The 19681-nt window shown below is 41.9% G+C and overlaps 1 protein-coding gene across 5 annotated transcripts in view; it reads right to left on the bottom strand.

Annotated features, from left to right (window-relative positions):
* Dpp6 (dipeptidyl peptidase like 6) overlaps nt 1-19681 on the bottom strand; it is a 927623-nt gene that overhangs the window by 317496 nt on the left and 590446 nt on the right. For all 5 annotated transcript variants that reach the window (XM_021163977.1, XM_021163979.1, XM_021163976.1 and 2 more), the window contains exon 4: nt 424-518. In XM_021163977.1, coding sequence (XP_021019636.1) covers nt 424-518 — 95 coding nt within the window. The remainder of the gene's footprint in view (nt 1-423; nt 519-19681) is intronic.

Below are 19681 nucleotides of genomic sequence, written 5' to 3'. Positions count from 1 at the left end.
AAAACCCCTACTGTACCCATTGTTCTCCATCACGAAACTGAGCAGGCAGAGATTTAATTTTCTTAAATAAGATTGAGCAAGTTCTCTTGAAGCATTACCCTGCGGGTTTTATTGTGATTGTCCTGTAAATGTGTCTTTGGTCTTTGGTCTTTATCTTTCAATTATACTTGATATGCAACACTTGCTTCCAACACCTGTGAAAGGATTTTTAGGATCCCCAAAGAAAGCAGGCTTTCAACTTATTAAATTAGTGGGCTTTCAATTTCCCATTATCTTTAGTTACTCAGCCAGTGGTATTACAAGTTAATGCTTTTCCTTGGCTCTACCGAAACTTGAAACCTAAAGTCATTTTCTGCTTTATTGACTTGCAGGAGGGAAAAAAATTACTCTGAAATTATCCTGGTCATTAGACAGAGTACTTACAATTTTTTTGCCTTCTATTAACACCGTGGAATTATTTGTTTCAACATTCCGCAGTATGACATTCCCTTTCCGTTCTCTGTAGATGAATTCCTTATCTAAAAGAGGGAAAAAGAAAAAAAAAAGACACGAGTCATCCAGAAACCTGTTTCGGTGTTTGATAGATGTGTGTGAAGTGAATTGTGGTGAATTGTATAGTTATCTTGAGAGGGGCCCTTTACATGCAGTGTCTACTTCCCGCTCCAGCAGTGTGGCTCCAGGGATGCTCATCCCCGAGTCACCTCTTCTCTGTTCAGGCAGCAAAGCACATGTGGGCAGAGTTTGAGGATATGCGGGACTTTCTTGGGTAGGATATATAGAGTAGACACACCAAGCAGACAGAGTCTGCTACAACTGGAGAGTTGGTAGCAAAGGGATCAACGGTCTTGTGGATCTGAAATGACCTGTGTCCTCAACCTTAACGTCAGCTGTCCTCTTGCCTCCAAGCTTCTGGTGGAACTCAGGAAGGGTTTCTCAGTTTTCTGCTATGGGCATTTTTTGAATCTATCATTGACTGTCAGTGACTCCGGTCTCTCTAATTTCCAATTATTTCCTTAGAAAATTGATAATTGGGGGTGATAGCTCAGTAGGTAAAATGCTTGCTTTGAGTTTGATCCCAGCACCCACTTAAAAACGTTGGGAATGGAAGTACATGTATCTAATCCCAGCACTTGGGAGGCAAAGACAGGTAGCTCTCTGGGGCTCACTGCTAGGCAGCCTATTCAATGAGCTCCAGTGTAGTGAGAGGCCCTGTCTCAAATAACAGGATGAACAGCATCCTGGGACCTCTGCTCTCCACACCTATGTACATTGTACCCACATGTACACCCACCAACCCCCTAATAACAAATCACATACTAAATAGTATACAAGTGTACACAAATGTGTGCCTGTAGGGAATACAGTGTCTGAAGGGTGGACCTGTGGGTGGGTGGCCCACTGTGGAGTTAGTTTTCTGTTAGAAAGTACTTAGAAGGCTGCATATCAGTTCTACATGAAGTCTGCAGAAAGGGCTTGCCACTTAATCTGACACAGACCTATCCCTACCCATTTTCTACCTTTCACACTGAGTGAATTTTTTAAAAAAATGATTCCTTTTATATGTATGTTTGCAACTGTGTGGGGACCTCCAGAAGTCAGAAGAGGGGCTAGATCCTCTGAAGATGGAGTTCCAGGTAGTTGTAAGCTATGTAATGTGGGAGACGGGAACTGAACTCAGGTCCTCTGCAAGGGCAGCACACACTCTTAATCACTGGGCTCTCAAATGGGTGTGTCTGTCAGTCAAATCTGTGTTCACCTGGGAGGATACAACAGTGCCTCATGACGCAGGTGAGTGCCCCTGACAGTGGTTTTAGACCCTGTCCTTGCTGGCAAAGGCTCTGTTCTAAGAACTACCGTCTCTATAGGGAAGCTAACTCCATACCTGCTCAATAAACCTGTCTGATAAGTTTAAACAACAACAACAAAAAGAAAAATCAAGTCTAAAGAAACAGACAAAAAAAAATCCAAGAGAAGGTGAATAATCTGGAAAGCAGAGAGGAGGAGAAGGAGGAGGAGGAGGAGGAGTGAAGGCCACAAAAGGAGAGTTGGGGCAACTAAGATCAAAATATATTGTATATGGAACCTCACCTTTGCCCTTGGTTGAGACAGGGTTTCAGTACTCCCTGTTTTGTATGTCATGCTAGCTGGCCTTTACCTGTAGGCTTTAGCTCATGGCTTTCCATTCCATCACCTGTGTCTGCCCCTCTGTCAGTGTCACCTCGTGATGGTTTCTGTAGATTTCCAGCAAGTCTTGGGTCAAGTTGTGTAAAGTTTTTGTCTTGCTTTTCCCCACTTGTGTTGTCCTGTATATACCCTTGCTTTTCTGAAAAATTTGGAATAAGCCAAGCCAGGGAAAGTGTGGGCCAGGCCACTGCTGCAATGGGTGCACAGCTCGCCTCAGAGCCACTGCTGTCACAGCAGGTCTGGTCCTTTTTCTTTCACTTTACCACTTCTAAATATATTTAATGATGGGTGTTTAAAAAAGGCAAGTTCCTTCAACTCTATGTCATGTATTTTGACCAGGGGTGCAACAGCAGATCGTTATGTTGGCTGATGAGTGAGATTCAGAAAGGCCATGCCCTGCGATTTTTCTCATCTGTGGATTCTAGATTACATGTAGACACATCAAATGTTTTACACTAATATATGTCAAAGATGTCATGGCACTAGGAAAGAAGGGGATATTTGTGCCTAGTAACTTTTCTGTTGCTATGATGATCTCCATTACCAAGGATACCTTGGGGAGGAAAGGATTCATTGCATCTTAGAGCTTATAATCCACCAGGAAGGGAGGTCAGAGAAAGAACCCAAGGTAGGAACCTGGAGGCAGGAGCCAATGCAGAGGCTATGGAGGAGCACTGCTTACTGGCTTGCTTCCCATGACTTGCTTCTTATGCCACCCAGGAGGACCACCTCCCAGGGCTGGTTTTTCCTTTGGTAACTAGGCTCTTCCATATTAACAATTAGTCAAGACAACGCCGTATACATGCTGCAACAGCCCAGTCTTCGGGAGGGAATCCTTCAACTGTGGTTTGCTCTTCTGAACTGACTCCAGCTGGTGTCAGGTTGACAAGAACTAACTAGTACCATTTGTTCTTCTGGTCCACAGACAATGTATTTCTGTCTTCTTAGGGTCATATTGACACTAAAGTCATTTTCAGGAGATGGATTTTGATCATCACATAATACATCAGCCCCAAACTCTCTAGCATTTTTATGGTACTATAATAATCACTTAGCTATTATTTGGGAATTTCTTTTTTTTTTTTTTTTAATATTTTTATTACATATTTTCCTCAATTACATTTCCAATACTATCCCAAAAGTCCCCCATAGCGCCCCCCACTTCCCTACCCACCCATTCCCATTCTTTTGGCCCTGGCATTCCCCTATATTGGGGCATATAAAGTTTGCAAGTCCAATGGGCCTCTCTTTCCATTGATGGCCGACTAGGCCATCTTTCGATACATATGCAGCTAGAGACAAGAGCTCCAGGGTTCTGGTTAGTACATCATGTTGTTCCAACAATAGGGTTGCAGATCCCTTTAGCTCCTTGGGTACTTTCTCTAGCTTCTCCATTGGGAGCCCTGTGATACATCCAATAGCTGACTGTGAACATCCACTCCTGTGTTTGCTAGGCCCCGGCATCGTCTCACAAGAGACAGCTATATTTGGGTCCTTTCAGCAAGATCTTACTAGTGTATGCAATGGTGCCAGCGTTTAGAAGCTGATTATGGGACGGATCCCTGGATACAGCAGTCTCTAAATGGTCCATCCTTTCATCACAGCTACGAACTTTGTCTCTGTAACTCCTTCCCTGGGTGTTTTGTTCCCAATTCTAAGAAGGTGCACAATGTCCACACTTTGGTCTTCATTCTTCTTGAGTTTCATGCGTTTATCAAATTGTATCTTATATCTTGGGTATCCTAAGTTTTGGGCTAATATCCACTTATCAATGAATACATATTGTGTGAGATCTTTTGTGATTGTGTTACTTCACTCAAGATGATGCCCTCCAGATCCATCCATTTGGCTAGGAATTTCATAAATTCATTCTTTTTAATAGCTGAGTAGTACTCCATTGTGTAAATGTACCATAATTTCTGTATCCATTCCTCTGTTGAGGGACATCTGGGTTCTTTCCAGCTTCTGGCTATTATAAATAGGGCTGCTATGAACATAGTGGAGCATGTGTCCTTTTTACCGGTTGGGACATCTTCTGGATATATGCCCAGGAGAGGTATTGCTGGATCCTCCGGTAGTACTATGTCCAATTTTCTGAGGAACCGCCAGACTGATTTCCAGAGTGGTTGTACAAGCTTGCAATCCCACCAACAATGGAGGAGTGTTCCACTTTCTCCACATCCTCGCCAGCAACTGCTAATTTCTATTGATTAATATAAAATTAATTTTCATTATTGCAGCTCTCCTCAATGTAAGTTTTATTTATAGTTCATTTAAAAAATAGATTCCTTAAGAGGGTTTTCATTTCCAAAACCAGGTCAGTTAACACAGGGCAGACACAGTTCTGTTCAGGCCTGGCGAGCATCATCAGACTATCAGGGTCAGTGCCAGAGACTTGAAGAGGCACATTTGCTTTATTCTTGATGTTAAGTAGCGGTGGTACTTCACTATTGAATTTAAGAGTCTGAGTCTGTGATCTTTATTGCTTTATTGTTGCAAGGTTTCATGTTTCAAGGTTGTTGACTATTACATAATGCTTTTCCTCCAACACTGTAGTCATCATGGGAGTTTTTGTCAATCCAGTGAGCTGTGTTTTTAGATGCACTCACAGGACCACCTCCAGTGGTATAATGTGCTGCTTCCCAGAGTCTTGGTTTAATCTTATGATGCTTGACTCTGACTTTTGCATCTGGCATCATGGAGGATGATAACTAGTTTGGTTTCTCTTGTCTAGAGCTTGGCTTCATTGACTTCATCACATGAGTTGGGAACTATTTGGACCAGCTCTCCTTTATAAACAAATGTAGCTCAGATTTGTGTATTTTTAATGACATCTCTGGGCCTCAGGTTTTCTTGGTAGAAGGTTTGAGATTCCCCAACTTAAGTTCTTCAATTGATACAGAGCCATTTACATTTTTCTACTTATTCTCGTCTGTTTTGATAATGTGAGTCACTCAAGAAAGCTGTCCATTGAGTATGTAGCATTTTAAAAAGAGTGTAGGAGGGAAGACATTTATTTTCCCATTCATAGCAAAAGACAGTTGAGCAAGAAAAAAAGTGGACAAATTAATTTAAAAAAGAGTTTCACTGGAATGAGACACTTGAAGGGAGAACCAAGGAAATGGGTGAAGCTTGTATCTTTCTATGCTTTGGGCTGGTGGAAAGTGGACAAGGATGGGCCGGATGGGACCCTGGGAGTCTGATCGCACAATGACTACCTGTGTGCTCCTCGCTCCTGTCCTCTGTGACCCTAAGTCTTCAGTGATAGGAGCACCCAATTTCTATGCATGGCAGGGAGGTACTTTAAAGCAAATAATAGACTCCTGCTTTGGAAAGGAGGACAGGCAGGCCAGTGGATTCTTTGCTTCTACTATTGTAAGCATTGGATCCTGATATTTGGGGTCCCTTGCCTTGATTCTAGCAGTACAAACGTTGCTCCTAATACCATGTGTTTATCTTTTTAGGAGGTTGATAGTTTATGACTTCATAGGATAAAATGTTTTCTGGAAAGGGCAGTTTATGAGCTTCTTGTCCTCTAGACTGTAGACATTCATTGGTTTTATTGATTTTTGCAAACACTAACATTTTGACAACATCATTTCCATCTCAGTACTTGACTTGATGAAGTCTACTTGATGAAGTTCAGCTACTTTCTTTATCTCTTTTTGTTTTGTTTACTTTACCCTTAACATGGTCTTCTTTTTCTAGGTTTTTAACGGTGAGCACTGGGTCTTTGGTGTAATATTTTACACTCTTACAAAAGATGCTATCAAAGTTAACCAATTTGCTTCTATGGGTGGCAACAGATGCATCTCACATACTTTTTATTGTTTATGGCTGTGTGTTACATGTATGGTTGGGTGTCTCTGTGAATGCATATGCCTATGCTAATGGAGGCTAGAAGAGTGTAGTGGGTTCCCTTCACCTGCAGTTGTAGGAAGTTGTGAGTGGTCCAATGTGAGTCCTGAAACTGAGCTCAGATCTGGAAGAGCAACATATGCATGCGCTTAACTTCCAAGGCATTCTCTAGCTCCTAGGTCTTAAAATTAAAACAGATTTACTTTACTTATGCATGTTTCTGTGTACATGTATGTGAACATGTATGTGCAGGTGCCCCAGCACAGGACAGAAGAGGGCAACAGATCCCTTGGAGCTTGAGTTACAGGTATGTGGTGAGCTATCTCTGTGGTGGTTGCTGGGATAGAAACTCTAATCCTCCTGAGAGAGCAGCAAGCACTCTGAATCACTGAGTCACCTCTCTAGGCCCCAATCTCACAAATTTTAACATGGTGTACTGTATAATTATTCATTCTATATGACTCAAATTAATCTACAGATGTAACACAATCTCTATGCAAATTTCAATGTTGTTTTTATACAGATATTTTAAAAAATCATAAATACCTACAGAACCACAAAGAACCTCAACATGCCAAGACAATGCTACATAAAAATGCACAAAGCTGAGGACACCACACCCATATTTCAAAACGTGACTCAAGGAAGCTATAGTGAAAACACTATTGTGTTCCCACACACACACTTAAAATCTTACAGGAAGTAATAAAACATTGGTATGAGCAGTGATATTTGGAGTAGCAGGGCCCTGGAAAACCAGCAGCAAAAGTACCAGCAAGTGACTTGGCAGCAAACTCACATGTGTCTCTGTTTACCAATTTTAGCTCCATTTTATTACTCTCGTTGGGCTGTGGCTACCCTAGTGATTGTAATACATTGTAGGTCTTCAACTCTTCACTGCTGGCAAACTCTACTTCTTAGGAAATGCAGAACTCTCTTGAGCCTCTGGGGCCCATCTATTCCCATTTTATTGCAGCTGTCATGCACATGGTACCAACATACTTCACACATTCCACAAGACAAGGTTCTGTTTGCCTATTGCAATATGTTAAGGTGAAATGTCATAAAGATGAAGTTATCTTATTCTACATTCATCCTTTCTAATTCCTGATACTGCCTGTTGCTAGTAATTGAGCACCATTTTTTTTGTGTTTGAAGAGTTTCTTACACTCTGGTTATATGGGTTCACTTGTAGCAAGCTTGTTTATCTTTTCTGGAAACATCTCCTTTTCCCCTGTTTTGTTTTGTTTTTTATTTGTTTGTTTGCTTGTTTGTTTTTCAAGACATGGTTTCTCTGTATAGACCTGGCTGTCCTGGAATTCACTTTTGTAGACCAGGCTGGCCTCGAACTCAGAAATCTGCCTGCCTCTGCCTCCTGAATGCTGGGATTAAAGGCGTGCACCACCACACCTAGCTTCCCCTGTATTTTAAGAGACGTTTTAAAATACAGATTTCCAGGTTGATAATTTTATAGTTTCTTTCTTTTCTTTTCTTTTCTTTTCTTTTCTTTTCTTTTCTTTTCTTTTCTTTTCTTTTCTTTTCTTTAATCATTTTGAAGATTTGTTCCACTCACTTCCGGCTGACATGCTTCTAACAGGAAGGCAGCATTGGATTGACCATTTCCTGGCTCCCAGTGTCATCTTCTTTTGTGTTGGTTTCAACACACTAAATATGAACTCTAGAGTGGGCCTCTGGAAGACTTTGTCTGGTGGTTTCTGTATGCCAAGTCTTAAAAATGTGCATCTTTTGTCTGCCCTTGAGAGTGGTCTCAAGCCTCTATTTGGCCCATAGTTGGTGGAACTGTTTGGGAAGGATTAGGAGGTGTGGCTTTGCTGGAGGAGGTGTGTTTGTGGGGTGGACTAAGAGGTTTCAAAAGCTAATGCCAGGCCTAGTTTGCTCTTTTTCTCTAACTTGCTGATCAGGATGTAAGCTTTCAGTTACTGCTCCAGTGCCATGCCTGCTTGCCTGTTCCCAGGCTTCTCTTCATTATGGTCATGGATTCACCCTCTGAAACTATAAGGTTCCAATTAAATGCTGTCTTTTGTAAGTTGCCTTGGTCATTGTGTCTCTTCTGAGACAGACCTGAACTATGTTTGCTGACTATCCATTTTAACTAACTTCATTCATCTCCTTTACTTCTTGTTTTCCAATTGTATAAATACTAGGGCGCTTGATATCACCTCCCAGTTTCTGATTCACATTCTCTCTCTCTGACCACCCTGTCTTTCTATCTTTGTGTCTGTATGTGTGTATGGTATGCATATTTGTGGGGGATGTGCATGTATGTGCAGATGCCCATACACATGTGTACAAATAGGGAGTCTTGCTCTATCACCCTCTACATTTATTCAGTGAAGCAAGATCTCTCTATTAAATCTTGACTTTACTGATGTAGCACATCTACCTGGCTGGCTTACCCATTGGTCCTGTCTTTCGAAGTATAGGTGGTCCCTGTGCCTACCCAGTAACTATGTGGATGATGGGGGATCCAGATTCCTGCCTAGCTATCTCCTTCTCCATCCTTAATACACCCTCCTCTCTGTTTGCCTGGGATAACTTCTCTTGGACTGCCATCAAGGTCATCTCAGTCCTTTGCCATAGTCATTCATGGATCAATGCAACCAGTTCAACTTCTCAGCCCAGTAATTTATCTTTTTCCATTTAGAAACCTCCATTTTGCTTATCACTTCTATTTTCCTATCTAGACCTCAGATTTCCCTGCCAGAGTTTCTGTTCACTGAATACATGCTTGTCTCAATTTTTTAGCACAGCTTCCTTTCTTGGTTCCAAACTCTGCTTCATTTTGAGTCAAGCTTGACTCCTATTCTTTCCTGCTTGGGGTAGTCTTTCTTCAGGTCTTTGTTATTCAGAAACATTTTGGTCATGTCCTAGACAACATGGATTTTCAACATTGGCTCCTGCCTACTGCCCCAGCTCCTGCCTACTGCCCCAGCTCCTGCCTACTGCCCTGGATCCTGCTTTCTGCCCAGGTTCCTGCCCTCTGCCATAGGTCCTGCCTACTGACCCTGGTTCCTGCCCACTACCCTGGCTCCTGCCCACTACACTGGCTTCTCCTACTGACCCAGTTCCTGCCCTCTATAAAACAGGGATGAATGTAGTGGGTTTCCAGATTATACTTTTTGTGCCTCTTCATGAGATGTTCCCAGAGTTTTTATCCCTATAATTATAATGTGAAGGAATGCTACATGGGAACTGGGAGGTGATATAACACAGGACAAGGAATGGTGTTACACAAGGAATTGCATTTGATGCCATAGACAAGGAGGTGATGTCACACAGGAAAGTACATTTGATGCCATGGGAAAGGGAGATGTTGTCACACAAAGAGAGAAATATGAAGTCACAAAAGGACATAGATACGATGTCATACAGAGAAAGAAATGTGAAGTCACACAGGGACATGGAGGTGATGTCACACAGGGAAGTACATTTGATACCATGGGAAAGGAGATGATGTCACACAGAGAAAGAAATGTGAAGTCACATAGGAACAGGCAGATTATGTCACACAGGGACATGCATTTGATACCACAGTGACAAGGAAATAAACCTGAAAAGGCATCCTCACAGGGGTCCCAAGGACAAGAGTCTGAGAGAGTCTGACCAAAAGCCAGGGAAATACCAACTGCTAGTTATTGTCCTGTGCCAAAAGTCCAGCTCTCTGCACTTAAAGGGTATCCTTACTCTCAGTATTCTGTGTACAATAGAATTCTCCAGTGTTCAGGGAATTAGATGAACTAAAGTGATGACATGGGAGTCTTAGAAAGAGGGGCTGAGTCCTCATTTTACTTCGTCGAACTGACAGGCGAAAATACTCAACAGCTATAACAAATAATTTTTTTTTTGCATCTTCCAAAAATTACATTTCAGTCATTTCTTCAGAACAGACTCTGCCACCTGACTTTACTTGTTACTTGCTTCACCTAAAACTCATGGTTTACCTAAATCCACATGGTAGCAAATTAAATATTTATGTCTAGAGGGATGGAGAGATGGCTTTGTGGTTAAAAGCATGCATAGCCTTTATGGAAGACTGGAGATTGGTTCCCAGCACCCAGGTTGGTGACTCACAACCACCTGTAACTCCAGATCCAGGGGAACTGATGGCCTGCCCTGGCCTCCTGGAATTCCTGCACTGTAATTTGGATCCATAGTGTCCACTAGCATGCATGTGCATGTGTGTGCATGTATAGGCTCATAGTTTCTAACATAGGTAAAATCATCCTCTTGGCCTTAACCAAAGAAGCTTTCTTTTGCAGAGAACTGTGATGGATATAGAAATTCATGGCTTCAAGATGCTTAGAATAAATGATGATTTAATGTTCATTCCTAAGCATAACATTTATATGACTCCCTCTAATGATCACAGAGCATTTTTAAAAGAGAAACTAGAAAGAATGCAAGAGCTGGGAGATAGGGCAAAGAGATGCAAAATGCTATCTTCAAGGCTGACAGCCATCCATTGCAAACAAAAAGCCAAGCAGCTGTAGTTGCTAGCACTGGGCCTGTCAATCACAGATCAGAGAAAGGTTGCACTATTTGCAAATGATGGGTTCTGGGGACTGGACAGGCATTGACTTCAGGTGTGGAACAAATGGTGAGCTCACCAGGCTTCAAAATGGTGGCCATACAGTCAGTCCTGGTGAAAGTCAAGCATCACACAACAAAACAAGAGGACATACATATGGGAAAGGAACCTGTAGGAAAGAAAGTATGTGTGTGTGTCGGGGGTGGGGAGTCAAGAGTGAGAGGGGTGAGAGCAAACATTTACATATAAAACTGCCAAAGATCAAATTTAGTATCTAAAGTACAATTTAAACATACAGCAAGAGATCACATCTATCACATGAATATAAATAATAATTTGTTAATTAAAATAAAGTTTTCAAAACTAAAAACGCATCAGATGATAAAACTTTAAATGATGCTATAGCATCTTCTGCAACTGAAGTTTTTTTTGTTTTGTTTTGTTTTGTTTTGTTTTTTTTGAGACAGGGTTTCTCTGTATAGCCCTGGCTGTCCTGGAACTCACTTTGTAGACCAGGCTGGCCTCGAACTCAGAAATCCGCCTGCCTCTGCCTCNNGAGTGCTGGGATTAAAGGCATGTGCCACCACACCCAGCGCAACTGAAGATTTCGTAACTTTTTTTTTAATTCTCAGATTTAAATTGTGTAAACATGTTTGGTTTAAATCCACAAGGACTCTGTATATTGCAACAGATTCTAATTTATGTAATGAAAACTGTATACAATAAAAGGAATTAATACTTCTATCAACCATTTTCTACTAATTTGAAGAACTGTTAGTAAAAGCAGATTGGTTACATAATTTATTTCCTAGTTGCCACTTACTTGTATTTATGTAGGTTTTGATAACAGTATATGGTACTCATATCCTGTGACAGTAAAGACCAATAAATGGTAATAATATTGATTGACCACACCCAGCTCTCACATTATAGTCTTAGGGATGTCTTTCCAACCAATGCATCTGGATTCTTTCTACAAATGACTCCTCCATTGCTGGTGGAATTGCAGGCTGGTATAACCACTCTGGAAATCAGTTTGGCAGTTCCTCAAAAGATTGGACATAGTACTACCCGAGGACCCAGCAATACCACTCCTGGGCATATACCCAGAAGATGCTCCAACTTGTAATAAAGACACATGCTCCACTATGTTCATAGCAGCCTTATTGATAATAGCCAGAAACTGGGAAGAACCCAGATGTCCCTCAACAGAGGAATGGATACAGAAAATGTGATACATTTACACAATGGAATACTACTCAGCTATTAAAAACAATGAATTCATAAAATTCTTAGGCAAATGGATGTATCTGGAGGATATCATCCTGAGTGAGGTAACCCAATCACAAAGACAAAAACACGCAATATGCACTCACTGATAAGTGGATATTAGCCCAGAAGCTCGGAATACCCAAGATACAATTCACAAACCACATGAAACTCAAGAAGAAGGAAGACCAAAGTGTGGATACTTCGCTCCTTCTTAGAATGGGGAACAAAATACTTGTGGAAGGAGTACAGAGACAAATTGTGGAGCAGAGACTGAAGGAATGACTAGCCAAAGACTACATCTCTTTTGTTCTACACAAACCACCATGTTCTAAGTAGCTAAAATAAGTAGTTGAAGCAGGCTTATTGAAGGGAAGAAGCTGATGGATAAAGAACACACCCTAATGTGTCAGTGATGACTGCAAATGACCGAAGGGAAAGTCTGATCACTGTGATGTGCCACCAAGGATGACTATCACAGGATAATTCAATGTGATCTATGAAAGCAGGACCTCCAAACTCAGAGGCATCAGACAACCTGGTTAGTGGACCCAGTTATCGAAGTCATAGGACACACACAGTACCAAGGGGCATTTTAAGAACAGCACACAGATACAAATAGGAATCTGAGAAGCAGCAGAGGAGTTGGCATGGTTTCTTCAGTAAATACTGATATTTTCCTGACAAACAGAAATGGAAACACTAACAGAATATTTGACACTACTGAGAAGCTTTCATTTTTAATAGTGTTATAAATTTTTGAGAATTCATAGACTACTTTGACCATATTCACCTCTCCTTTCACCCAGCTCCTCCCAGACCTACTTCCCATTCCATACTCAAAAATATTATATATTTTTCTTTTAACCCCTTCAAATCTGATCTGTGCTGTCCACACACTCATGGGTGTGGGACTATCCCCTGAAATGCCATCAACCTACCAGGGGTCACATCTTTACAAAAATCTGAACCCTCCCTCTCATCAAGCTGTCAATTTGCAATAGCTCCTGGACAGGGGATAGATTTGGTGCCTACCTCCTCTCTCCAGGTTTGCATTTTTGTAAACATTTTAAGGGAAGATACTGAGGTTGTTTTTCTGTTTAACAGGGTGAGTCTTCCAGTTTCATAGATGCCTCTCATACAGTGTCAAAGGGTAAAATGACACAGTATATGTTGTTTGCTTCTAGGTGGGGTAGTTCAGTGCACAGCAACAACAGGACTAGTGTTTAGGAAATAATCTGTATAATTTGCAGGTCTAGGCAAGGAACCTCCTACAGGCATTCTGCTAAATGATCACATCAAGGTGTCTTCTAAATACTTATAACCAGAGCTCTCAGCCTTGACCAGAGAGGCATTCTTTGCAGTGGGCAATGGTCAGTGCAGAAAATCAGTGACTGTTGTGTACTCAACTCTAAGTGTGACATCTCTATCACCCTCTCTAAGGCTCAGGAAACACTACTTCGGAGAGGGTGCAGAAACAATGTAAGAGCTGGAGGATGGGCAAGGCTATGAGACAGTCTTCTGGATATAACATGGCCATTCTCTTATGACATCATCACAGTTAGGACAACCACATTAGTTTGATTGTTGGTGCTATGATTTAACACCATGAGCAAATCTATCTTATGAAGGAAAGGGTTTATATTATCTTACAACTTTCCTGCACACTCCATTAGCAAGGGTTGTGAAGGCAGGAAGCTGGAGTGGAGAATTGAAGCAGAGGCCAGGGAGGAATGGGGATCCTGCCCGTAGAGGGCAGTGCCCAGTGAGCTGAGTCCTTCCACATCAATAATTAATCAAGAAGATGGCCCACAGACTTGCCTACAGGCCAACTTGATGGAGGCAACCTCTTGATTTATAGTCCCTCTTCCCCAATGAGTCTAGCCTGTGTAAGATGTCAAAACAACTCAAGCAGCATGCTATCTACATGAGCTTCGCACATAGACATTCAAGTAAGAGGGTAGTAGTTGGTAAACAGAATGGTCAGTAAGAGTGGGAGGAAGACAAGAGAGGATTATGGGATGTGACTATGATACACAGATTATAAACATGTGTAAGTCAGGTTATATACATGTGTGAAATCATAAAAAATAAATAAAATAGTAATGTTATTTTGTAGAATATTAATTTGTGGACATCTGGCTATGAACTTACTTAGAATTTAAATTTCTAATAGTAAAGACAGGGAAAAACTCAAAATTGGTTTTACAGTTCTGTAACCTTTTAAATGCAGCTGAACTGGATGTGGCTCCATGTGGCCTCATCCTACTAGTCCATCTCTCGGGGCTTTTGAGGTGACTCACATTTTGGAGTTTATCCAAGTCCATTGAAAGCTTCAGTCATGGTGTTTTTTCAGTATTTCTCCAGTGACCACTGGCCACAGTCTTGCATGTTGAATTCTTTGCTCCTAAGGCAGAGTTTGGGGATGTGAGTGTGGAGGCAGACATGGTGGTATTCAGGGCTGTGAATGTGGAGGCAGCCATAGTGCCTAGTTCAATCTCGATGGACAGACCCAACTATAGAAAACTAAGCACTGTTTCTGTTCTGGCTTCCAATGTCAAGTCATCAGTGCTTAGACAGTTGGCATTGGGGACTGCACTTCTGAGAGGAAGTATAGAGCTGGGAGATGGCTCAGAGGGAACAGTGTGCATTGTCAAGTGTGATGTCGCAAGTTTTACCCCTGAAATCCACATGGTGAAAGACAAGAAGTGACCCAGTTGTCCTCTGATTGCCACACACATGCCGTGGCCCCATCCCATTAAATAAATGTCAGAAAATTAAGTGAAAGGAAAGTATAAACCAAAAGCAATGTTCTAACTGAGTCACATTAATAATCTAGAACTGTGTTACTGAGCCATAGCTGCAATATGCCCCTGCCAATATTCAAAGTATAGACACATTTGAAACTGAATCACTCCCGTAAGACTTTCTAGTGCATGATGGCTTGTGTGGCTGGTGGGCTCCATGTCTGATGTTTCGAGAGTAGACACTTCTTTTTTCTTCCAGAAGACACAATTTATTAGATGTAAGGGTCTGGGGATCATGATTGGGCCTTGAGGTGCAAGGAAAAACATTAGACAGAAGTAATACAATGTACAGAGAATTAAGCATAGTGGAACCTTAAAGGAAAGGAGAGGCTTCTCTTTAAAACCCGGAGAGATGATTCATTAATGACAAGGATAAGGATGGTGGAATGGGAGAGTATATAACTGCTATGACAGAATGATGTTAGAAGGGAATCCAGAGGAACCTCTTTGAAGAGCAGCTTTCCTTCAGCAAACCTCCATTAACAGATCTCCCCTAGGAGTTTCTGGACCAGACATGAGAACAAAGGGAAAAAATTGACTCTTAATAACCTCTTTGTGGTTACTAAAAGTTTCATATCACATGATTTGGTTCAACAGAGCCTATGTGACAAAAAGCATAGAACAAGTCACTGTAAATTGATAGCGGTCGACTCCCAACACAGACTCCTTCCTAAATCAGGAATAGACACTTCTATTCTTTCAGGAAGCTCTTCCACATAGATTTTTTTTTTTTTTAGACATTATGGTAAGTGGATATAGATCATCCTCAGAGAATGTTTGTGTTTACATCACAATTGTGAATTCACCTTTAATCTCGAAAGACCCTCTTCTCAGATCATGGCCATCAAAGAACAAACCAAAGGCTGTCCTCAGAGGTGGGGAGCAGATGTCTCTCATCAATGATCTGCTTCTACCTATAGACCATGAACATGGAGCTTGTGAACAAAAGAGATAAGTAACACTGCCCTGGTTAGCTTTAACTGTCTACCTGACATAGTGTACAGTCACCTGGGAAGGGAGTATCAGTTGAAGAAGGATTTGCCTGGATCTTTTGGCCTGTGGTATGCTTGAGGGGAATTGTCTTGATTGTTAATTGATGTAGGAGGCCCATCCCATTGTGGGCGGTACCATTCCCTAGTCAGGTGGTCCTAGTCTATATGAGAAAACTGGCTAAGTAAGAGTTCTTGTAAGTCATGTCCCTGCATGGTTTCTGATTTGAGTTCCTGCCCTGAATTCCTTCAGTGATGGATTGTGACCAGTGAGCTGAAATAAACCTTTTCTTCTGCTAAATTGCTTTTGATCAGTGTTTTATCACATCACAGGAAAGAAATTAGAATGATCTCAAACATCACATGGCATCTTAAATGAGAATATGGTTGACAGCATAAAAGGAGTTCTAGAAAGAACCAATACATTGGAATCAATACATTAAACACAGGAACCCAAAGCTGTGGTGGCAGAGACACACCTGATAACCTGCAAGACTCTGGGTTCTAACCATGACACCACAACTTTTAAGAAGCCAAATATCAAAAGAATGTCAAGGCAGTTGTGTGTTTGGAAATTCATATTATTTTTAATGACCTAGGATGATAAGTATATTGGTGTTTGTTTGGTTGGTTGGTTGGTTTGGGTTTTTTGAGACAGGGTTTCTCTTTATAGCCCTGGCTGTCCTGGAACTCACTTTGTAGACCAGGCTGGCCTCGAACTCAGAAATCCACCTGTCTCTGCCTCCCAAGTGCTGGGATTAAAGGCGTGCGTAACCATCGCCCGGCTCAAGTATATTGTTTTATTTGCAATTAAAGATACACAGTCTTCCTGCACTTCAGAGAAGCAGTGAGCAAATGTGGAAGGTGTCCCCTGCATCTGCTTGAGGCAGATCAGTGACTTGTTTCTATGTGAATATACTCAGGAAAGTTAGGACTAAGACAATGATGCAGAGAAAACAAAACAATCTAGGGATACTGCTCACCCAGAAAGTGTTGAAGATGTGCTGGCTCCTCTGCGGCCTTTTTTATATACACCATGCCTCAGCCACATGCTCTTACTTAAAGAAACTTGACAGTTAAAGACCAGCTACATCCACTGCTGCAGTCAAGTCCCCTGCTAATCACAAGTCACACTCTAGTGTGGCTCCAAGTCAATAAGTAATTCTATTAGTGTCATTAGGAACTGAGATTATTTCCCCCATGAAAGAAAAGAGATACATATTTAAAATCATGCAATTATTGCAGAAGCAAAAACCCTATCATGGTAAATTTGCAAAAAGGGATTCTGACAGGGATCGTTGTCTGTTTCTACTGTATCTAGTGGCTAATTTTGTCTATGGAAATGGACCAGATTTATGATAGCCCTTGATATACTCTTCCTATAGAGGATCAGCAGATCCTGAAAATAATGTGTGTGCTTGTATTTGAGAGACATAGGAGAGTGCAGATCTGGGCATCTTACTGGTCAGACAACAAATTCACAGTGACATGTGATGAATGGAGCATGTTAAGACTCTGTCAAGCTGAAACACTGGCCTCTTTGCTGAGTCCTACACTAACTTCCCTGGACCAAACACATGAGCTTGATTGGCCAGTGGGCTATTAGCAGTAAGAGTAGAAGGCAGCTGAGGCTGTACCCAGTTGTAGGTGCCCAGAATTGGGCTCTCTGATCATGGAGATGAACAGACCTGAGTCATGAAGCAGAGAGGTCTCAGCCACCAATAGGGAGGCCATTCTGAATCTAGTTGCCTGTGCATAACTGCCCAGAGACAAGCAGAGCCATCTGATTATGAGCCACAAGTGTCCAGGTGTGTGCATACAAACAATGCATGTCTGAACATGGCTGTGCCTGATTAGGACAAACTGAATGTCAAAAGAATGTTAAAACTGGTTAAAGTATACAAAGAAAAGAAAAGAAAACCCAGTCTCCACTATCATACTGATAAAAGAGTTTGGAGAGTCCAAGCCTCCTCATGGCTGCCAAGTCTCCCCATGGCTGCCAAGCCTCCCCATGGCTGATTTGCTATGGTACAGGGACCTACTCTGAAAGCTCCTATTCCCGTTTGTCACAAGGACCTGGCTTGCTCTTTGGCAGCTCATGCACATGAACTCACCGGTTTCTGGGTAATAGGCCCCTTGTTCCAGTGAATTGTAAATTCAATAACATAAAGCAATGGTCAATTCAGAAATTCCACGTTCTGTGGTTCTGTGGGGAGCGGGTGTGGCGGCAGTCCCAAAGGCACCAGGGACTGCAGCTAAGTCGTATGACTTGCACCTGACTTCCTCATATAAACCACAAACATCGTGAGAGCTGCGCAGGTGTACCAGGTTACTGGCGAAGCCATTTTGGTGGAGATATGCCCCTGCTGCCCTGATTAGCTGAAGCTGCGTACCTGGTGATGTGATGTGGCCTGCTGTGAGTGGATGGGAACTGATAGTATATAAGAGTGAGAGGCCCAGGGCTCGGGGTCTTTCGCCTACACAGTCAATGCTCTCCCAATAAACGTGTGCAGAAGGATCCTATTGTGGTGTCTTTCTTGCTGGCGAGACGGGCGCTCACATGGTTCCTATTGAAGTTCTCAGTTCAGGTAAGGACCTTCTGGGTTGCAAAGGTGGCATGTGGGAGCAAAGGTGCCATGGCAATATGTGGGAGAAACAACTTAAAGGAACAAAGAGTTACTTTGGTTCATAATTTTAGAGGTCCTATTGACTGTGTCCACTGCTTTGGGCCTAAGGACAGGCAGAATACCATGGTCATAGGAAGCAGAGAACAAAAAGAGCCCAGAGCTAGGGAATAACTTTTTAGGGCACTTCCCCCAGGACCTGCTTTTGTCAGCTAGGTTTCTCATGGAAATAACCTATTCTTTTACTAGCAAAGCACTAATTTATCAGTTCAAGGCCTTGTGATCTGATCACCTCTCAAAGGCTAGATGTCCCAGCCAGGGATTGATCACATCTACAACACACAAGCCTTTTACAGATACTGCTCATCCAAACCAGTAGCCTTGTTTGGTGAAAAGTTGACAGGATATTTGTTTAATACCAAATATTATGTCACAAAAAGGCCAACCTTATTGGTTAACTAATGTATTAATTTAAATTTAATCTATTATTTTTGACAGACAATTTCTCCTTAGATAGACTTTAGACAATCCCACTGACTCAGTCTCCTATGTGTAGAGATTAAAGGTATATGTCACCATGCCTAACAAACAAACAAACAAACAAACAAAACATTTATAATGGAAAAATTGGTGGTCATCTTTTCAGCCTTCTTGTTCCTAGTAGTGTATAAGCAGTCAGTGCTAATTTGTCTGTCAATTGATGGAAGTTGTCAGTCAGACCCATGGAGGGAAATTCCATGGGATTGGCCTAATCAGAAAAACCTGCTTTCAAGGTAAGGAGAAGCTGCAGCACACTGAGAGACACATAAGAGTTGCAATCATCTATAGCTGGGATCCCTACATCAATCTGTAGATGATGCTTGGAGAATGAGTAAGGACATCACATATGTGTGAGGCTCCAGTGACAGACAGCAGGGGTCACAGTACTTCTGCCAGATGTGATCCTGTTCCTGTCCTTCTGAAAGAGCTTCTTGGGATGCATGTGCATTCAGAGAAGAGTGGAAACACTGCTGGGATTGACACTCACACATTTCACAAAGATACTGATAAGGGACTCAGCCTGAGATAAAGGCATCGAAAGTCACAGGTGCTGGCGACTAGGAGATGTAGCCATGGGCACACATTGCACTGTACCTTAGACTTATCTTTGTCAAGTTTCATTATATTTATTTACTTAGTTAGTTTGGGGGACATACGTGTGCTACAATATACCAGCAGAGGTCAGAGGACATGTTGTGGGGATCTGTTGTTTCCTTCAACCCTTCAACCATGTAAGTGCTGGGGATCAAACTCAGACTGTCAGGCTTGGCAGCACCTTTTTCCCACTGAGCCATCTCCCAGGCTTCTCTCTCTCTCTCTCTCTCTCTCTCTCTCTCTCTCTCTCTCTCTCTCTTTCTCTTT

This window comes from Mus caroli, chromosome 5 (assembly GCF_900094665.2).
Source record: "Mus caroli chromosome 5, CAROLI_EIJ_v1.1, whole genome shotgun sequence".
NCBI lineage: Eukaryota > Metazoa > Chordata > Mammalia > Rodentia > Muridae > Mus > Mus caroli.
The sequence above is the reverse complement of the archived record's forward strand: the minus strand, read 5'-3'. Positions and strand labels throughout refer to the sequence as shown.